Source organism: Gossypium hirsutum, chromosome D04 (genome assembly GCF_007990345.1).
Source record: "Gossypium hirsutum isolate 1008001.06 chromosome D04, Gossypium_hirsutum_v2.1, whole genome shotgun sequence".
NCBI lineage: Eukaryota > Viridiplantae > Streptophyta > Magnoliopsida > Malvales > Malvaceae > Gossypium > Gossypium hirsutum.
The window spans coordinates 55,411,575-55,429,246 of NC_053440.1; the positions used below are offsets into that span (position 1 = coordinate 55,411,575).

Below are 17,672 nucleotides of genomic sequence, written 5' to 3' on the forward strand. Positions count from 1 at the left end.
TTTGAGTCCTAAGTTTGATTCTTCAATTTTAGTATATTTGACATATAAATATTATATATAAAGAAAAATATATCAAAAAAATTAGTTAGTGTTTTTAAAAAATAAAATATATTTAACATAATGATAAATAACATTTTTATCAAAAATATATTTTTTATTATATAATTGGCAATAATAGTTTGATTTTATAAAAAAAAAGGAGTTATCAATTAAAAACACGAATTAAAAAAAAGCGCTTGAAATAAAAAATACAAATTTACCTAGAAGAGGAATTGAAACTGAAATAAAATCACTATTAATTGATCATCTAACCAGAAAAGCTAATGTGTTAAAAATAGTAATTAAAAATAAAAGCAAAGCTTGAAACAAATCGAACCTAAGACTCAAAGATAAAACCATTAACATTTAACCATTTGACCAAAGGAAATGATGCACCAAAAAGTCAAAAAGCACGCCCTGTGGGATGCGTTTTCACTTCTCTCTCTAAAATCGATCTATTTCCCTTAATATCCCATAAACCGGCCCAAAACCCTAATTTCTTTTTAAATCAGCATTTTTATTAAATTCGGCCACCATTTTCTACCATTTTCAAGGACAAAGTGAGTGTTCTCCCAAATCCATGGAAGGCATTTACATAAGCCATAAGATTTTGTTCCATGAAAAAACATCTTAAAAAGAACAAAAGAGAGAAACTTAAAAATAAAGAGTGGGAATAAAAGTTTGTGAAACCCCACTTGTTTAAAGCCCCTATGTTCATGTACAATTACGAAGCATGGTTACTTGCCATAGCATGAATGCATACGATCATTTAACTAAACAAGTCTTCCGGACCAGAGGCATTACCTCCATCAGAAGAAGCATCACTATTGGCATTGAATGCCAATATATGTCCTAGAAGTTCTCGGCTTGCTGCTGACAAGCTTAATGCGTTCCGTTCCGGGCTAGCCTCTCGCCTTTGCAGCGAAAATAAGTGAAACATCAGGTCTCGAGGCGTGGTTAATCGGTACAGCCAGCCCCTAGGTTTCGGTTTGAACTGGAAACAAGAAATGCAAAGTTATAATCATAGCAATCATTAACATTATCGGTGTCATCTTCCTCATTATCCTCGTTCTCATGGTCATCATCATCAATATCAAAAGGTTTTATAATGATCATCACCTTTGTTGAATGCAGCAAGAGACAAGAAACGAGAAGAGAGCTTGTTTCAAAGCCATTTGCATAGTAATGGCTGAGAGATCAGCTCCTTTGCTTGTCATAGATCTCTTGAGTGGATATTGCTAGCCAATCCATGTACGTTACATGATTAAGAACAGTAAGCACCATTGGCATTGAATTCAAACATTTATAGTGATGGAAGGCAAGCTACCTTGCCAACTACAAATGCATGTCAGATTGGGATAAAGCAAAAGTTGAATCCCTGAACTTGTCAACTTTTTCCAACTTAATCTCTGTATTTTTTTAATCCACATTAATGTTGGAGCTTGACAAATTTTACCGATTTTGGTCAATGTGATGACATGACACACTGATATCGTGCCACACCACCACATGTACCAAAATTGCAAAAAGCTGCACAATTTAAGGACTAATGTGGAACAGGAAAAAAATTCAGAGACCAGGTCGAAAAAAGCTGAGAAATTCAAGGACTAAATGTTGCCTTATCCCTGTCAAATTCCGTACAATAGTTTATCTCAAAGAGAAACTAAACAAGAAAACCCTACTGAAAACCATTGGACCTTAATTTACCATGTCACGACTCCGATTCCCGAATCCTCTCCCCTCCTCAAAATAGATATTTTACGAACCGAAATACCAAAACCATGTTGTAAAAGGTACTTTCTATATCTAAAACCAAATCATAAATACTTGTCTGTATAAGAGGTCTGTATAAGAGGTGAGAGAAGTAATAAGAACAAGGAAGTGGGATGTTTCCACCATTTTACCCTAGAGTCAAGCAGCGGTAAAAGTACCATAGAGGCTCTTGTACTAGGAACCAGATTACATTTTGCCCCATCTACTTAAAAAATGGGCAAATTAGTCCTTGTACGTTAGATCAAAAAATAAATTGGTTCTTCCGTTAAAAATTTCATCAATTTCTATTGTTAAAAATTAATCCCTGTAGGTCAACATGAGATACATGTGGTATGCCACGTGTCACTGTGTAGTTATTTTTGTTAGCCATGCCAGTTTCTAACAATAGAAATTGATAAAAATTTTAATAGAAAGGACTGGTTTGCCTATTTTTTGAGTAGAGGAGGCAAAATGCAATTTCACACCTAGTACAAGGGCTCCATAGTACTTTTACTGTCAAGCAGCATGCTTATGAAGCAGAATGCATTTGATGTCTTAAGCTACCTTATTTATGATCCAAAAAAATCATACAAAGTTATTTTCTTCAAATTTTGCTAATGTAAGAGATTAGAAGGACAAAGACAAACCTGTTCAATCTTTGCCGGAAGAGTAGGTTTATCGATAGCTTTTGGAGTCCATATCTTGATATCAGACTCTATTCCACTGCTAGCAAGAACTGTGGTATGAGGATGAGACTCGATACAGTTTACCACATCCTTATCTGCTTCCATAACACGAATGAGCTCTCCACCTTTCTTCCTCCAAATAAAAATATGGCCGCAGTCGGATCCACTAACCACATAATCAGCTTTAGGTCCAAAGAAATTCACACCTTTCACCGTCTCGCAATTTCTATGTCCCTCATAAACTTGAGGAATAGCTTTTTCATTAGCATCCGTAGCTGAGTGATCGAGACCGATATCACTTGCCTCATTACATGCAGATAATGGAGATGACGGGATTGGATTAGGCCCCAATCCCATATCCCGTGTGAAGAGATAAATGAACTCATCACTGTAGGAAACAAGAAGCTCACTCTGATCGGAAAAGGTCAAGCCTGTTATTCCAACTTGATCATTACCAATCAAATGAGGGGGGCAAAAATAATCTGTAGGTTGACCAATATCATTTGAGCCATCCCATTTATACTTGCGAATATCATAAAGGCGAGTATATTCATCCGATCCTGCAACTGCAAAGAGATTTGGGTTCCTTGGATCAATAGCGATAGCATTGAGATGGATAAATGGCATGTAAGCCCTGCTATCATCGACTGGGCGGCAAGTGAAAAGTTCGGTAGATGCTGCAGTTCTAAGATCAATCTGAAATGCAAGTGAAAGTGTTGTATATGTCAAAGACCAGATTATTATAGGAAAAGTTATCATACAACATGAAAGAGAACAATAATATGAGAATACCGTGTTGAGATATAACATAAGATGACAAGGAAATAATCTATTGCAGACAACCTGGTATCAAAATCGAACTCCTCAAAAGGTTGTCCGACTCAGTCACTTGTGACTTAATATATTAAGTTTTCTCTACCCAACTGTTTCTGCTTCTTCAATCCCGAAATATTTTCATAAATTATTCAACTAAAAGAATTTAAAAGAAATAACGATGACTTTGCAGCTAAACACAACATACATGCTGCACTAATCCATCTTCACCACAAGTGTAAAATATATAAGGGCTCCCTGGTTCAATGACCACTTTATGAGCTCGTCCCTGATGTTTGGCTAGCAGTTTAGTTTCAACACCACGTTCCAAAATTTGAGCATGTCGAACCTACAATTAAGAAACAGTTCTCAAATAGGATTACAAAATTTGAGCATATCGAACCTAAGTCCTTCATATTGTGTAATAAGGACTTGAATGGAACCACTTTAACATACAGACCCCAGAAAATTTTGTTCGAATCAATTATCAGAAATGCGTATTCTTATAATAAATTAAAACCGTCAACATTTGTACTAAGTGGACTAAAGGTGAGTTTGGATGGGCGATTGGTTGCGGGCAGGGCGTTTAGCTTACTTTTTGTCTCATGCTACAGTATCGTTATAGTGTTTAATCTCACCGCCACCACTATTTTTATACTAACCGCAGGTAAACGCACCGCCCATCTAAACCCACCCAGCTTAGTTTGGATGGGCGGTGTGTTTGCCTCCGGTGAGGTTAAAAACAGTGGTGGTGGTGAGATTAGTTACTATAGTGGTGAGATTGGATACTGTAGCAGTGAGATTAGAAATAGCGGTGAATGTGTATTTGGATTCAAATGCAGCTGTAGCGATGAGAGGAGAATAAAAAATGACCATTATAGACATTAGTTTACAATGTATTTATAATAAAATAAATAATTAAATTTATATTAATATTAAATAATATAACATAAAATTTTATTTTATTGTTTATAAAATGATAATTAAAATATTAAAATCATATGCAATAAAATTTAAATATTTTTAACTTATATTAATAATAAATAATAAAATATATTTAAATTATTTTATATTAAATAATAATTAAACTTATATATTTATGACAATAAATTTATATATTTATTAAATTTTTATATAAAAATTATATAATAATATCTAATAATATTTTACTTTCTATAAAATAGTAATAAAGAAACTGATCTCAGTTTTTTCTCCACTGGCACCTTTGACTCCAGTGAAAATTGAGAGCAACAATGTGGTGAGAGTGCTCAATTGCATCACACCTCAAATCTTCCAAACAAGAAACCAGTACAGTGAAAAGGAATATTCACCCAATATTCCATCTCACCATAGGGAAAATCCAATCCTAAGGAAGCCTAAATTCATGTAGAAAATTTATCACTAGCATTGAAATTTTCTAATTTGGCCCTCAAAAATTAAGAAAATTGGCATGCCTGAATAAGAAATTCACCTGGCCATCAGCAGCACAGGTAACCAAGCTGCGATCATCAGAGTAAGGCATGATTTTTGCTTGGAAAACATTGTTGACATGGCCTGACTGGAAAGTAAGCTTAGCATTCCCAGTTTCCCAATCCCATAGTATAACCCTCTTATCGTCAGAACCAGATACTAAAATGTTACCATCAGCATTAAAGCTCACAGTGTTCACACAACCTCGGTGCTTTTTGAGTTTCTTGTAAATCTCGAGTCGGAGCACAAGATCCTAGCAACATAAAAACAAAACTAACCAATCAAAAACTTAATCCAATATAGAAATATTGCTAGTTCATATCTCCACCTTCAAGACATTTGCCCTCTGGGGTCTCTCAAACTCACTCGAGGAGAAATCTATTAAGTGTCGTCCGCTAAAGACCGACAAACACTCAACAGCTCCGGAGAACAACACTTCCCAAACTTCTCCCCGATCGAATCCGACCTTCTCTCCACAGAACTTATATTATAACCACAATAGCAATAACAAAACAATGTAATAATCACATCCACTCATTCATTCATTCATTCATTCAAAGCTAATGTTAATTAACAACAAATTTTCTGATATAATCTCTATAAAATAATACAATTTTATCATTACCCATCATTTATCTTAAAAATCCCAGATCAAAGGAACTTACAAATAAAAAAAATAAACTAAAATCTACATACCATCAATCAATAAACTCACAAAAAAAATGTACTAAAGCCAGTACCGATTTCAGTAATAAAAATGATCACTCTAACAAACTCACACACATTGGGAAGAACAAGAGAGAAGGATAGGGATAAGGTTATCCATAAGATAAGAAATAAATAAATTTTAGACCTCAGAAGCGGCAAGCCGGTGGGCGAAATTCCTAGTGGAGAGTTCCCCAACTTCCCGTTGCCAAACATCAACCACCGCCTTGTCCACACTCGTTCTCGCCCTTTTGTTCTTCATTATAAAATTGAAAAAAGAAATTGTGTCTGATTCAATCGAAATTTGATTTGCAATTTGGAAACCCAGACAAGTTTTTAATTTCTAAAAAACTTATTGGTGATGAAAATGTTGAAATAGTGAAATACTTGTAAAAGGCGTCTTCTCTGCCGTTTTTATATGAGATTTCGTTAATGTACAGTGTACAGGATTGTATTGCACGTACGCCAAATGGTAAGCAAAACGGCAGCGTTTCACGTTGTGAAGAGTTGTTCGATTATAATTCCGACGCGTTGCCATTATCAAAGAAGGTCAAAGTTTTTGCTACAAAGAAGCATTCAAGGTTTACATAGCATAAACCCTGATTATCATGAACCGTCCTTTTTTTCCCCTTTTTTTTTTCATATTTTTCTTTTAATAAAGCAAATTGTGATAACTTTATTTCAACAATTTTAAGTAAGAATTTTCTTACATCAACTTCTTGTTGGAATTAAATTTATATTTTTAAAAATTTTACTCTTTATTTTAATTTTTAATTAAATTTCACCTTTATTTTTTAAAAAAAGGTTGAATTTAACCATCACTCTTTTAAAAATAATATAATTATTGATTTTTTTTAAATTTTTAATAAAAATATAGTCTAAGACTTTAAATTTTTAAACATGACAGTCCATGTGGTAATCTATGTATATTTCATGTTTTTTTTTAAATATTTTTATAATTTTTATTTATTGACGTGATATATAAGACACATATTGTTATATTAATATGAAGTATACTTAAACTGTCATGTGAGTTGTCACACCTATATCATTAAAAATTAATGTTTTGATTAGCATTTTTATTAAAAAATAATTTAATTCTTTTAAAAAAAATTAATGGCTAAGTTTAGTTTTTTAAAAAATAAAGGCCAAATTGATAAAAGAATATAAATTTTAAGAACTAAATTTGTTATTATATTAAAAGTTGAGATAATTATTTTGAACAACACTTTGAATGCAATGCCACTGTAATGTGATTATGTAATAGTTAATTTGTATTCCTTCATTTTTTTTATTCATTCTTAAATAAAATCAAATATATCTTTACCTAAATAAAAAAAAATGGTTCATACTTTTATACTTAAAAAATATAAATGGTCATATTTATTATATTAACACTTTGTTACATCATTAATACTCATTAAAATTCTACTATATTCATGTGTATTATGTTCCCTATCTCTATGAATATGAAACAATTATGAAGGAATTTAATTTTTCTATTATAGTTCACTAATAATAGTGGAATTATTGGTGCAGGGTCAAAAAGAAAAGAGAATTGTGACTAGCCACCGTTGATGAATCACTTTGATAAATCCGCTTATAACAAGCTCTTATATGATTCCAAGTAAAATCGAGAACCATTAAGCACAAACAAAATGCGCAGTAACACTTTTGGAAGTATCAAAAGAATGTTATTCACATGTATTAATAATAAGACTTATTATTTCTTTTGGTATCCCTCATTAAGTAAAAGCCAATTATCTCTCCAATCTAATATTAATTGGATGCCTAAACACTCAGAGACTTTCATCCGTCTGTATACAAAGTATCTTCCGACCCTTCTACAACCATTTTAGTTAATTAGACACTCTCATTATCCAATCTAATTCAAGACTCATCCAGTAGCCACTCCATTAGTAAAGGGGGCTCCCATATCAAGATTCACCAATTCCTTTCCACTACTTCAGTTTTTTCTTGAATCCTAGATGTTAGGAGACATTAGAATTTTGAGTTTTTTTATTGATTAGGCGACACCCGAATTTGAAATGGGGAATAAGGGATTGCAGTCCCCCGCCTTACCGCTCGGCCATATCACCAAAAGGCTACAAAAAAAAAGAGAGTATCTCCCTTTTCTTTTTAGATCGGATCCATACCTTCAATTGGTAACCATCTCTATTTTAGAAGCAAATTATTATAAATTTAATAAACATATGATATATATTAAGCAATTTTTTCCGACAAAAAAACATTTAACAAAATTTAAACAAATTTTGATAAAATTACTAATTATCACACTAAAATTTCTAAATAAAACGTATTTAACCTTTATTTCTTTTCAATTATGGAAACAAATCTCAAAATTGGTGAAAATAGAAGAATGATCTATTATAAATAATATTAAATCCTATCATTAGTCTTTGTTATCTGCACTACATGTAAGTTATGAATTTACTCTCTACAATTTAATTTAATCATATTTAGTTATTGCAATTTTTTTTTGAAATATCAATCCTAATTAAATGGTAACGGTTAATATTACTTTTAAAATTTTAAGCTAACAAACATATTATATATGTATAAATGTTATGTCAATTTGCTATTTTTACATATTATTCATATAAAAAATTAATTAGTAGATTTGAGATTGTTGTTTTTGTCAAGACAAATTATGAATTTTAAAAAATATAACAACAAATAATGATCAAATTAAAAAAGATGGACTAAACCTACAAGTATAGTACAAGACTAATACTAAAAATTAATCAAATGGATTTATCTACTACTATTTGAATTATAATTTAAAATTTAAAAACTAAAAAGTTTAAAAACTAAAATTAACCAATTCAAAAAGAGCAATGAATAAAATTGATAAAATTAAAGTATAAGAACTAAATTCACAACTTACACAAAACTAATAACAAAATTTTAACCAACAAACAATGATTTCATGCTCAATTTACGGCTCTAAAATATGACCAACTCTAAAATAAATAGGACCGTAAAAATTAAATAAAAAACTAAAAAAGGTTATCAAATCACTATTGAACTATAAGGCCATGGCAGAAATATCATGTTACAAAGCTCATTTATCATCCCTTCTTACAAATTTAATAAATTAAAGCTAAAAAAAGGGAATGGGAAGTAAAACAATGAACATTAATTGTCATGAGAGAAAAATGAGGAAATTATCGATACCAAAATGAACACAAACCCAATCATATAACTTGATTAGATACTATGCAGTGCTAATGCTGGGAATGGCCAACATAGTTGAAAAAGGCTATGGCTGATCAGGTTATAAACATCAACTGTATAATATATATATATTACCTCAGTGGCTGCCTCTTCTAAGGACAGAAAAGAATCCGCCGGCAGATTTCTCTTTACGTTGGTGGTCGTCGACTTTATGGTGGTTCTCGCCTTCGTCTCCAACCTATATGTGAAAAAAAAAAAACCGTGCTCAAATTTAATATTTAATTTAAATGTTTTGATTTGATATATTTTTTTTATAACATTTTTTTTAAAGTACAATAATTTCAAAATAATAAATCCTTATAAGTAGTGAATTAAATAATTGATTTTACAATGAATTTAATTCTAACCAACTAGTTAATTAAGTGATTAAAATAAATACCCTAAATATTTACACATGGTAAAACTCGAATTTAATATTTTAAAATTTCCAAAAATTTAACCAAAATTTAATTGGATACTTTCATTGCATTATGAATTAATCTAAATAATAACACTATAAACTACTATTTCAATTAAAATACTTACTCTTAAGAATCATGTCAGTATTTAAACTAAATAGTTAGCGGTGTTAGCTATACGGATTATCTATTTATTTATAACAGTAGACATTAAGTTTCCAAATCGAATAACAAAATATAATTTAACCATGAAAATAAATTATATATACGCATAACTCTTTTAGAGGAACATTCTCCGAAAAAACAAGGTTAAGAGAAAGAGAATAAAAAACAAACCTCCATTGCAATTTGTCGCAAAATGTCTATAATTTCAGAAAAATCAGGTCTTAGGGTCGGATCTAATTGCCAGCATCTCTCAAGTAGTTCAGCAAGCTTTGGGTTAGTGTTCTTCGGAATTGTTGGACGTAGACCCTAAAATCAATGTCAATGAAATAGTGATTAGATGTGAGCCTAATATTAATCGTCTCAAATATGTCAACCAACTTGCAATGAATTTTTAATGGAATATAGTTTAATTTTGACATTTTATAAATTTAATAAATATTTATATTTAATTTAAGGTTTTGTTTGATAAAGATAAAAAAATTCAATCAAAAAAATTCAATTAATTTTCTGTAACTTAATTTTTTATACACTTTTGATAACTCATGATAAAAAGTACTAGATAGAATTTTTTCTAAAAAAAATGTGAAATTATAAGTAGATAGAAGCTTACTTATTACTTAATAGAGAATAAATTCAATTTTCTTTATTTTATTCTATTTCATTTAAGATTATATTATCCTTTATCAAACAATTTAATTATATTTGGTATTTAATTTTAAGGTAAATTACAAAAATAGTCACTTTTATTTGCCTCAGATTACATTTTAGTCACTTATGTTTAAAATGTTATATTTTAGTCACTGACGTTATCATTTTGTTACGAAGTGATCACTTTATTGTTAAGCTCCGTTACCTCCCTAACGACGATCCTACGTGACAATTCAAATGAGTTTTAAATGCCAACCTGGATGTCTTACATGGCAGTCCAAATTAAATTTATTTAATTAAAAACATATTTTTATCCCAGCAACTGAACATTCAAGTTGACATTTAAAACCCATTTAGACTGCCACGTAGGACTGCTGTTAGGGAGATAATGGAGTTAACAGTAGAGTGACCACTTCGTAACAAAATAATAACGTAAGTGACTAAAACGTAACATTTCAAACATAGGTAACTAAAATATAATCTGAGGCAAACAAAAGTGAATATTTTTGTAGCTTACCTTTAATTTTAAGTAATATACCAAACAAATTTTATTACTTAAATTCAATACTTAATTTTTGTACTTAATATTTTAATTTAAGAGCTTATCATCTATGATAAGATTAAATTAAGATTTAACTGATTGACATACCTTTTGAACGACTCCTACAGCAGCTTGTAAAGGGGTTAAACATGCATATGGTAGCTGCCAATCAAACAAAAACAAGTAACCATGGGGAACCAACCATGAGCTACCAGCACACATCAACCTATAAATAATCCCAACATATTAAAATAAAAGATAATGATTGAGCAAATACCTTTCCAGTTAACAACTCCCATAATACAATTCCAAAACTGAAAACATCGGCCTTGTGATCATATGGCTTGTGTTCAATAACCTTCAATGCAAAAGAACTGTTGTAAGAAAATGATGAGATGAACAACCGATTAGAGTAGGTATAAGAATCTCAACTGCATGGATTAATACGTTAGCAATTTATGTAAAGAAAATAAAAGCAACAATAAATATGTGCTCCATTTAAGTGGAAAAAGTAATAGGATGGAAGGATAGAGTGGAAGAGTAAAATAAATAAATAAATTTTGAGTATGTTCGATGAAAAAATATATTATTAGTGTTTATTTAAATTTTATTTGTATTGGTTTGAGGAAATTATATGTTTTAAATTTTCTACATATAATTTTATTTTAATTTTTTATGAAATATTTTTTATTGTTATTTAATTTATTACATTTTTTTAAACTTTTAATTTTAATTATGGTTTATTCATCGATAATTCTTTAAATATGAATGAATGTAATGTTTTGACATTAAATTTAAAAATTAATAGTTTTTACTAGCTCTCAAACATCACTCATAAAATTCTATAATTAATACATTTTTATAATATAATATAATCTAATATTATATTTGTTTTTATTATATATTATACTACGAAGTATTATCATTCCAACCATACATCTAAAAGATGACAAATTGCATATGAAACCATATCATATCATCATCCCTAGTTTTCTTTTCCTTCTAATAATTTATGAAACACCCAAATGTAAGTTAGGATTATTTATGGAACAGTTTATAACAGCTTTTCAGTCAAGAGAGCTCACCTCGGGAGCCATCCATCTATATGTTCCTGTTTCGGCCGTCATTACTCCAGATTGAGCTTTCACTCTAGCAACACCAAAATCAGCAACCTTAACCACCTGTATGAAAGCATGTAATATAATTTTATATAGAACCGAAAGCGGTAAATGTGATTTTGATTATAGAATAATCATGTTATTAGGGAAGAAAATTAATTTCTTCGGACAATTTAAGGACCTGTCTAAGGGTGTATTTTACTTTTCAACATAAACCAGCGTTTCAAGCCATAATTCTGGCTTTTGAAAGATCAGATTTGAGCTAAATTATTTATTTGCTCTATTTATTTAGCTTTTGAATTTTAAAAACTTTTATTTTTACTCTACAACATCACATCTAGAATAAATATTTTATAATTTCAAAAGTACTAAGCAACTTTAGGCATCTTACTTCATTTTCATCCATTAGAAGATTGGGAGCTTTCAAATCCCTGTGGATTATATTATTTTGGTGCAAGTAGTTCATCCCTTTGGAAACATCTATTGCAACTTTAAGCAAGGATGGGAGCTTGAAAACACCCTTTTGTTTATGAAGGTAATCATATACACTTCCACCCGACATAAATTCTGCAAAAGAGACAAAGGAAGGGTTTAGACAAAAAAGAAAGAAGAGAAAGAAAGCTAACATTAATATTTTCACTCGTTTAGGAAAATAATAACCAAGAGACTGAAAGAATAATAATCATAAATCTCACTCAATATTTTAAGAACCGGATTAATGGTTGAATAGGTCAGATTATCAGTTTAATCAGTTCAATTATTTTAATTCTAAAAATTAATAAATATTAAAAAATTAAATATTTAAATTAATTTAAAGCCGATTCAACAATTTTTGTACCGGTTTAATCTCACACCAGTTTTTTTATATCAACTGGACCACCGGTTTTCGGTTTAACTGGTCGGTGTAATCCAGTTCCAATAACCATTATCTCACTTTCAACACATCAGTGAAAACAACTAAAGAATCGGCAGGCTACCTGTTACAATATACAAGTTTGGAGGCTTGGTACATGCCCCAATAAATTGTACAACATTCTTGTGCCGAACTTTCCTGCAAATTTTGAAGGAAATAGTTAATTAAAGGAATAGATATTCCTAAAACTAATGTAGTCATCCAAAAAGAAGGATTCTATTTTCATAAAATTTTAAAATTTCAATCTTTCTCCACAAAACCTCATGATGAAAACCTCATGGGCAAACTCTTTCTGCAAATCAGTATTTATACGCTCTGGCTTGAGGACCTTAATAGCCACTTCTTGACTACAGTAAGTACCTTTATACCTAAAGCAGGTTAAAAAAGATAATATATCAAAGCTCAAAATAGGAAAAGGAACTCAATCAGGAAGTTATTAATTCACCTAAGATCACTAAAGGACTCTGATACTACTTTGTTCAATTATATAAAAGCTTAATATATATGTATGTATATTTTACTTACAGATCACCATATGATCCAGATGCAACTTTGGTTTCGAACTTCAACTGTCTAGGGTCAATTTCCCAAACATCAATCCCATCATTAGGAATTGCCACATAATTCTGATCGTCACTGCTGCCCACTTCGCCATAGTCCCTCGTAGGAGAAAACGAATGTTGCTTAAGCCAAGATTGCTTCTACAAAAGAAACACGTAAATAAAAGCCTGGTTTGAGTTGCTCTTCATTTTAGCACAAACTTTTTAGTGAATAAATTCCTACATAAAAAAAATTGTCCATTGACATTAGGCATTTTTAGTGTTTACACTTTAGAACCAGTCACTTATCAAGGGAACATCGGAAAGAAGAGATCATAGTACATATCCAAAGAGTTTATGCAGATCACAATACACACATTAACCAATTAGGATTCAAAACCCATTTTTCATAAAGCTTGCCATTACTAATTTACTTGCCATTAACACATATAAACCTCCAGTGAAGATCAATACATGGGCTAATAATGCATGGTCTAATTTGCAGAAAAGATCTTTCATATTTAACATCCAAGATAACATTCAAAAGTCTCAAAAAAATTTAACACGTACACTTAAAATTCAGCGGGGATTTACCTCAATTTTCAAGATTTCCTTTTCCAAAGCAAACTTAAGCCGCTCGGTTTCCTGACAATTTCATAACACAAGTCCGTCAAACGAGTTCTACAACAATTACAATTCTCTAATACCAAACCTTCAACCATTTTGTACACCAATATGCAATCATCTAGTTCCCTAAATGGAATTTTATCACAAATCCCAGAAACAAAAATTACCCTCTACATTAACAAATGAAAGAATTCATAAGTTGAGGAAACAGATGGTTTATTAACATTGACAGATTAACATAAAATATTGAAAACCAAACAATGAGAGCTCTTATTTTTTTAGTTTTAGTTAAATAGTCTTTGTAGAAAACAATTAGCTAGAGAAGATATTAAAATGAAAAGCACCTCATAAGGCCAACCATCAACTACAAAACAATCCAAGGAGTAGCCATCGACTGTGGAAAACACATGTGCTTCCTGGATGTTCAGCCCAACCTCAGCAAGCAATGCGGTCAACTGCAAGTATTGCATTGGCATGAGCAATGGAATGAGAAGCAATATTGCATGGGTAAATGTTTAAAAGATGTACATTTCCCATCTAATGAAGTAATTCAAGTGTAGATAACAAAAAAAAAAACATTGTTTTTACATGCAAAATGTTTAGTCAGAGAACAATACGCATTGGCTGTTGATTGAACCAAGAACTCATTCGTAACGTAAGGTTCATTGTTTATGGCTATTTTATTTCAAAAGATTTTAAAGTGTAACCTAACCATCCGACTTCTTAAAGCAAAATTTTCAAGATAGAAAAGATAATACACTTCTATTTGACAAACAAACCTATCATATACCTGACTAAGAAGTTTTGGTTTGTCTTCTGTTGAAAATGTAACTTCATGCATGGGTCTGCATAAGCACCAAAGAATGTAAATTTCACCATCCAAATGGATAGAAAGTATATATAAAGCTTCACCAAAAATGACAGAAGCACCGGTATGTGAATGGAAAAGCAGGAAGATGAAAACTAAATATGATGACATAAACTTGCAAAAACACACCTAAAACTGAAGTCAACTAAAGATCGTGGTGAAGCATTGCTCTGAGGTAAGAAAGTTGAACTTTGACAGGACCTTATCAGTTAATGCACTCCTAAATATTTTAAAGATCTAATACATAATATTCAAAAAGTATATGATGATCAAGTCCAAAAAAACCAAACTACCACTAACTTAACCAAAATTTTTGTATAAACAATCAGCCCTCACCTAAGGACATTTTAAGGCATAAATAAATAGTTAAATACCGGGAAAGATGTGAACTGTCAAGTAAAGAACTATCTCCATCTTGATCCTTAGACTTATTTGCTTCAAGTGCAAGGGCTTCAAGATTAGGCGATGAGCCAAAGGCAGGTGGTGGATGTATGCTGACAGTTGAAAAGCCAGCTAGAATTGTCAGCATCATTAACAATACAGTTAATGTCCAAAGTGAAAATAAAAGCAAACCTCTGTCTGTTAGAGTATTTTGGAGAATTTTGAGCAGACTCCTCGCACAGCGGGTTTGAAAGAGTGGAATCAGCTCCATCAGATGCAGATTGGACCTACACAAGTAGGTAACCATCATGAGACATTTGACCATAAACAAAGTACAGTACATTTAAGAACAATCAAGAGCTGGAACCAATAGATTATGACATTTAGATGACACGTTATTTCAAATTCAGAACTTGAATGTTTAGAAGAAACCAGCAAGATGCTCGCATGAATATATCCAGAGATTGCATGGTTAGGGTTTACATAGTAAGAAAAAAGGAAGGGAAAATGACTGCTAACTGTGTTGACTATGCACATTATACCAAATAGAACATTTTACAATCCGTTAGCTTCAAAACTTCGTTCATACTTCTAGCCCCATTCAGTACTAGCAACTGCAATAGTCAACTAGATATTCAATGTGTTCATTGACAGCTATATTTCAATACTAAGAGCTCATTCTTGGAAAGATTTAATAGGACCAATCAACAAATGAAATATATAGTCAAAATGCAGCTACCAATTCCAATAAGCAATCAAACACCGTTATGTAGGTGAAAAACATTCTAAGTTTCACCATTATCTATCCCTATCTTTCCATCATTATCATGAATAGAAGAGAAAACATGAAAATTGACCTCCATGATGTGAAGATGAAGTATGCAGACGCAGACCAAAAGAATAAGTCAACTTCAGCCAACTAAATTTGAGACAAAGTCAAGACCAAATAGAGGAGGTGTTTTTGTATACGACAACTATAGGCAACAAAAATCTCTATTGCTAGCCTACCCAGATTTGGGGCAAATCCTTCAAAGTCCAAAATCATAAGCTTAACATTTATTAATGAAAATTGATGCATGCACTCCAGCACTCAAAGATAAAGAATTCAACTGAAGAAAGTTGTTTGATTACAAAATGCCAAGTAGAACTTTTATTTTGCAGCACAGTACCGTAAGACTGGAGCCAGAAAATACCAAAACAATATCTCAAATTCCAAATTTTCTTGCATATATGATAATAACCCTTGTATATAAAGTCGTATACAATGAATGTTTCTAATAATCTAAAAGAGTTACGTAGAGAAATAGAATCTGACAAGTTTTTATTTTTCAACCACATCATTCTAAGAATGAAAAAGGAATTAATGATTAGCAATAAAAAAAATTCGCTTTTACTAGAAACGTAGAGCAAATCATTATGCCCAGTCATGAAATTTAACTCAAAAGAATAAAGCTAGTCACCTGCACGAGACGAACTTCCATTGCTGGTCTGTTGGCAGGATCATGAGCCAAATACAGCAATCTCTTGTGAATCAGAACATCTTCTGCTCTTTCCACATTCACATCTAACGCATAGCTGCAATGTATTATCGCACACTTAATTGACCTATTTATTATTTTTTTAAAATAATCAAAATATTTAATTCTCCGAGAAATAAAAAGGAAAATGAAACAAAAAAATTTCAAATCTGCTTCACTCTACTTGTTTCGGATCTAATCAACAGCAAGAAAAGGAAAGTAATAACACGATACTAATCCACTAATAAAAAATTAGCAAGAAAACTGCATATTAAGCTCTACAGATTTAACCGTAACTTTAAGTCAAACAATTCCTGAACTCCAAACGCTATATATTCATCGAAGCATCAAAATCAAAACATTAAAATAAAAATTCGTATCTTAGACTCAGTACCTAAATAAAATGTTAGTAGTAATTTTCAAAATAATAATCATAACCTGTGCATGTAGTAAATTTAGAAGGAAAATGTAAACGGATATTATACCGAGTAGGGAGACGTTTGAAGTGAGTCCAAAGCTCATCTTCGAAACCAGGTCGATTAGCCTCATCATTGTCGGATTCTCGGAGTCGCCGTAGAACTTCATTATACACGTCGAGTTTCTGCCGTTGCTGGCGGCTCTGCAACGACGACGTGTCGTTCGCTTTGCTTCCGCTACTCTCGTTATCCACTTCCATCACCATTGAAAAAAAAATTTAAAACAAAGGAGAAAGGCGTGATTGTGATGAAGATTTTGCTTTTCGTTTACGTTGAGTTTATAGGATACGCAGATTCAATATTTAATAATAAAATTTAAAAAAAGATAAATCGTTTTATTTCTGGAAATATTATCATTTTTGGGTTCGTACGAATATTTTAATGGTGTGGGTAGTGTAGTGTGCGCACCACTCAATCAGAGCCGATGAGGGGGATTATTTATAGCTAAGCAAAGCTCGATGAATACAAGGTATAATTATACTTCCAATCCTTTTCCTCTTTTCATATTTAAATTTAGTCCCTATCTTTTTAATACCAATAAACTAATCTTTATACTTTGTTTTCATTTAATAATTGAAATCCAATTGACCACGATGTCAAATAAATTAAGTTAAAGTGGGTCATGTGGTAGTTTTAAAATAAAATTTACTAATGTGGTCTATATTACAGTAATAGAGTGTTAAATAAGCAAATAAACATGTTAAATTAATATTGTAAGATTTTCGATTCTAAATTTAGGATTTTAATGCAAAGTAGCA

At 31.2% G+C, this 17,672-nt stretch overlaps 2 protein-coding genes across 8 annotated transcripts; both read right to left on the minus strand.

Annotated features, from left to right (window-relative positions):
- Nucleotides 1-539: 539 nt before the first annotated feature.
- On the minus strand, nucleotides 540-5,946 carry LOC107898550 (DDB1- and CUL4-associated factor 8). Its single transcript, XM_016824046.2, has 5 exons — nucleotides 5,614-5,946; nucleotides 4,762-5,013; nucleotides 3,499-3,639; nucleotides 2,439-3,173; nucleotides 540-1,033 (listed from the first exon to the last, which is right to left on the minus strand). The coding sequence occupies exons 1-5, from the start codon at nucleotides 5,725-5,727 to the stop codon at nucleotides 809-811; spliced, it is 1,467 nt and encodes a 488-aa protein (XP_016679535.2). The 5' UTR covers nucleotides 5,728-5,946; the 3' UTR covers nucleotides 540-808.
- Nucleotides 4,878-17,327, minus strand: LOC107898548 (serine/threonine-protein kinase STY46). Of its 7 annotated transcripts, none has more exons than XM_016824041.2 (17): nucleotides 16,924-17,318; nucleotides 16,382-16,496; nucleotides 15,114-15,208; nucleotides 14,915-15,034; nucleotides 14,463-14,517; nucleotides 14,017-14,127; nucleotides 13,640-13,690; nucleotides 13,032-13,207; nucleotides 12,767-12,874; nucleotides 12,571-12,644; nucleotides 11,985-12,160; nucleotides 11,561-11,656; nucleotides 10,753-10,833; nucleotides 10,584-10,637; nucleotides 9,458-9,592; nucleotides 8,799-8,901; nucleotides 4,878-5,013 (listed from the first exon to the last, which is right to left on the minus strand). In XM_016824041.2, the coding sequence occupies exons 1-16, from the start codon at nucleotides 17,118-17,120 to the stop codon at nucleotides 8,800-8,802; spliced, it is 1,746 nt and encodes a 581-aa protein (XP_016679530.2). In that variant the 5' UTR covers nucleotides 17,121-17,318; the 3' UTR covers nucleotides 4,878-5,013; nucleotide 8,799. The 7 variants fall into 7 exon arrangements, 6 of the variants coding, with proteins under 6 accessions (XP_016679530.2, XP_016679531.2, XP_016679529.2 ...); XM_016824042.2 differs by lacking the exon at nucleotides 4,878-5,013 and adding an exon at nucleotides 7,027-7,621; XM_016824040.2 differs by lacking the exon at nucleotides 4,878-5,013 and having other exon boundaries at nucleotides 8,481-8,901; nucleotides 16,924-17,327.
- Nucleotides 17,328-17,672: the final 345 nt, after the last annotated feature.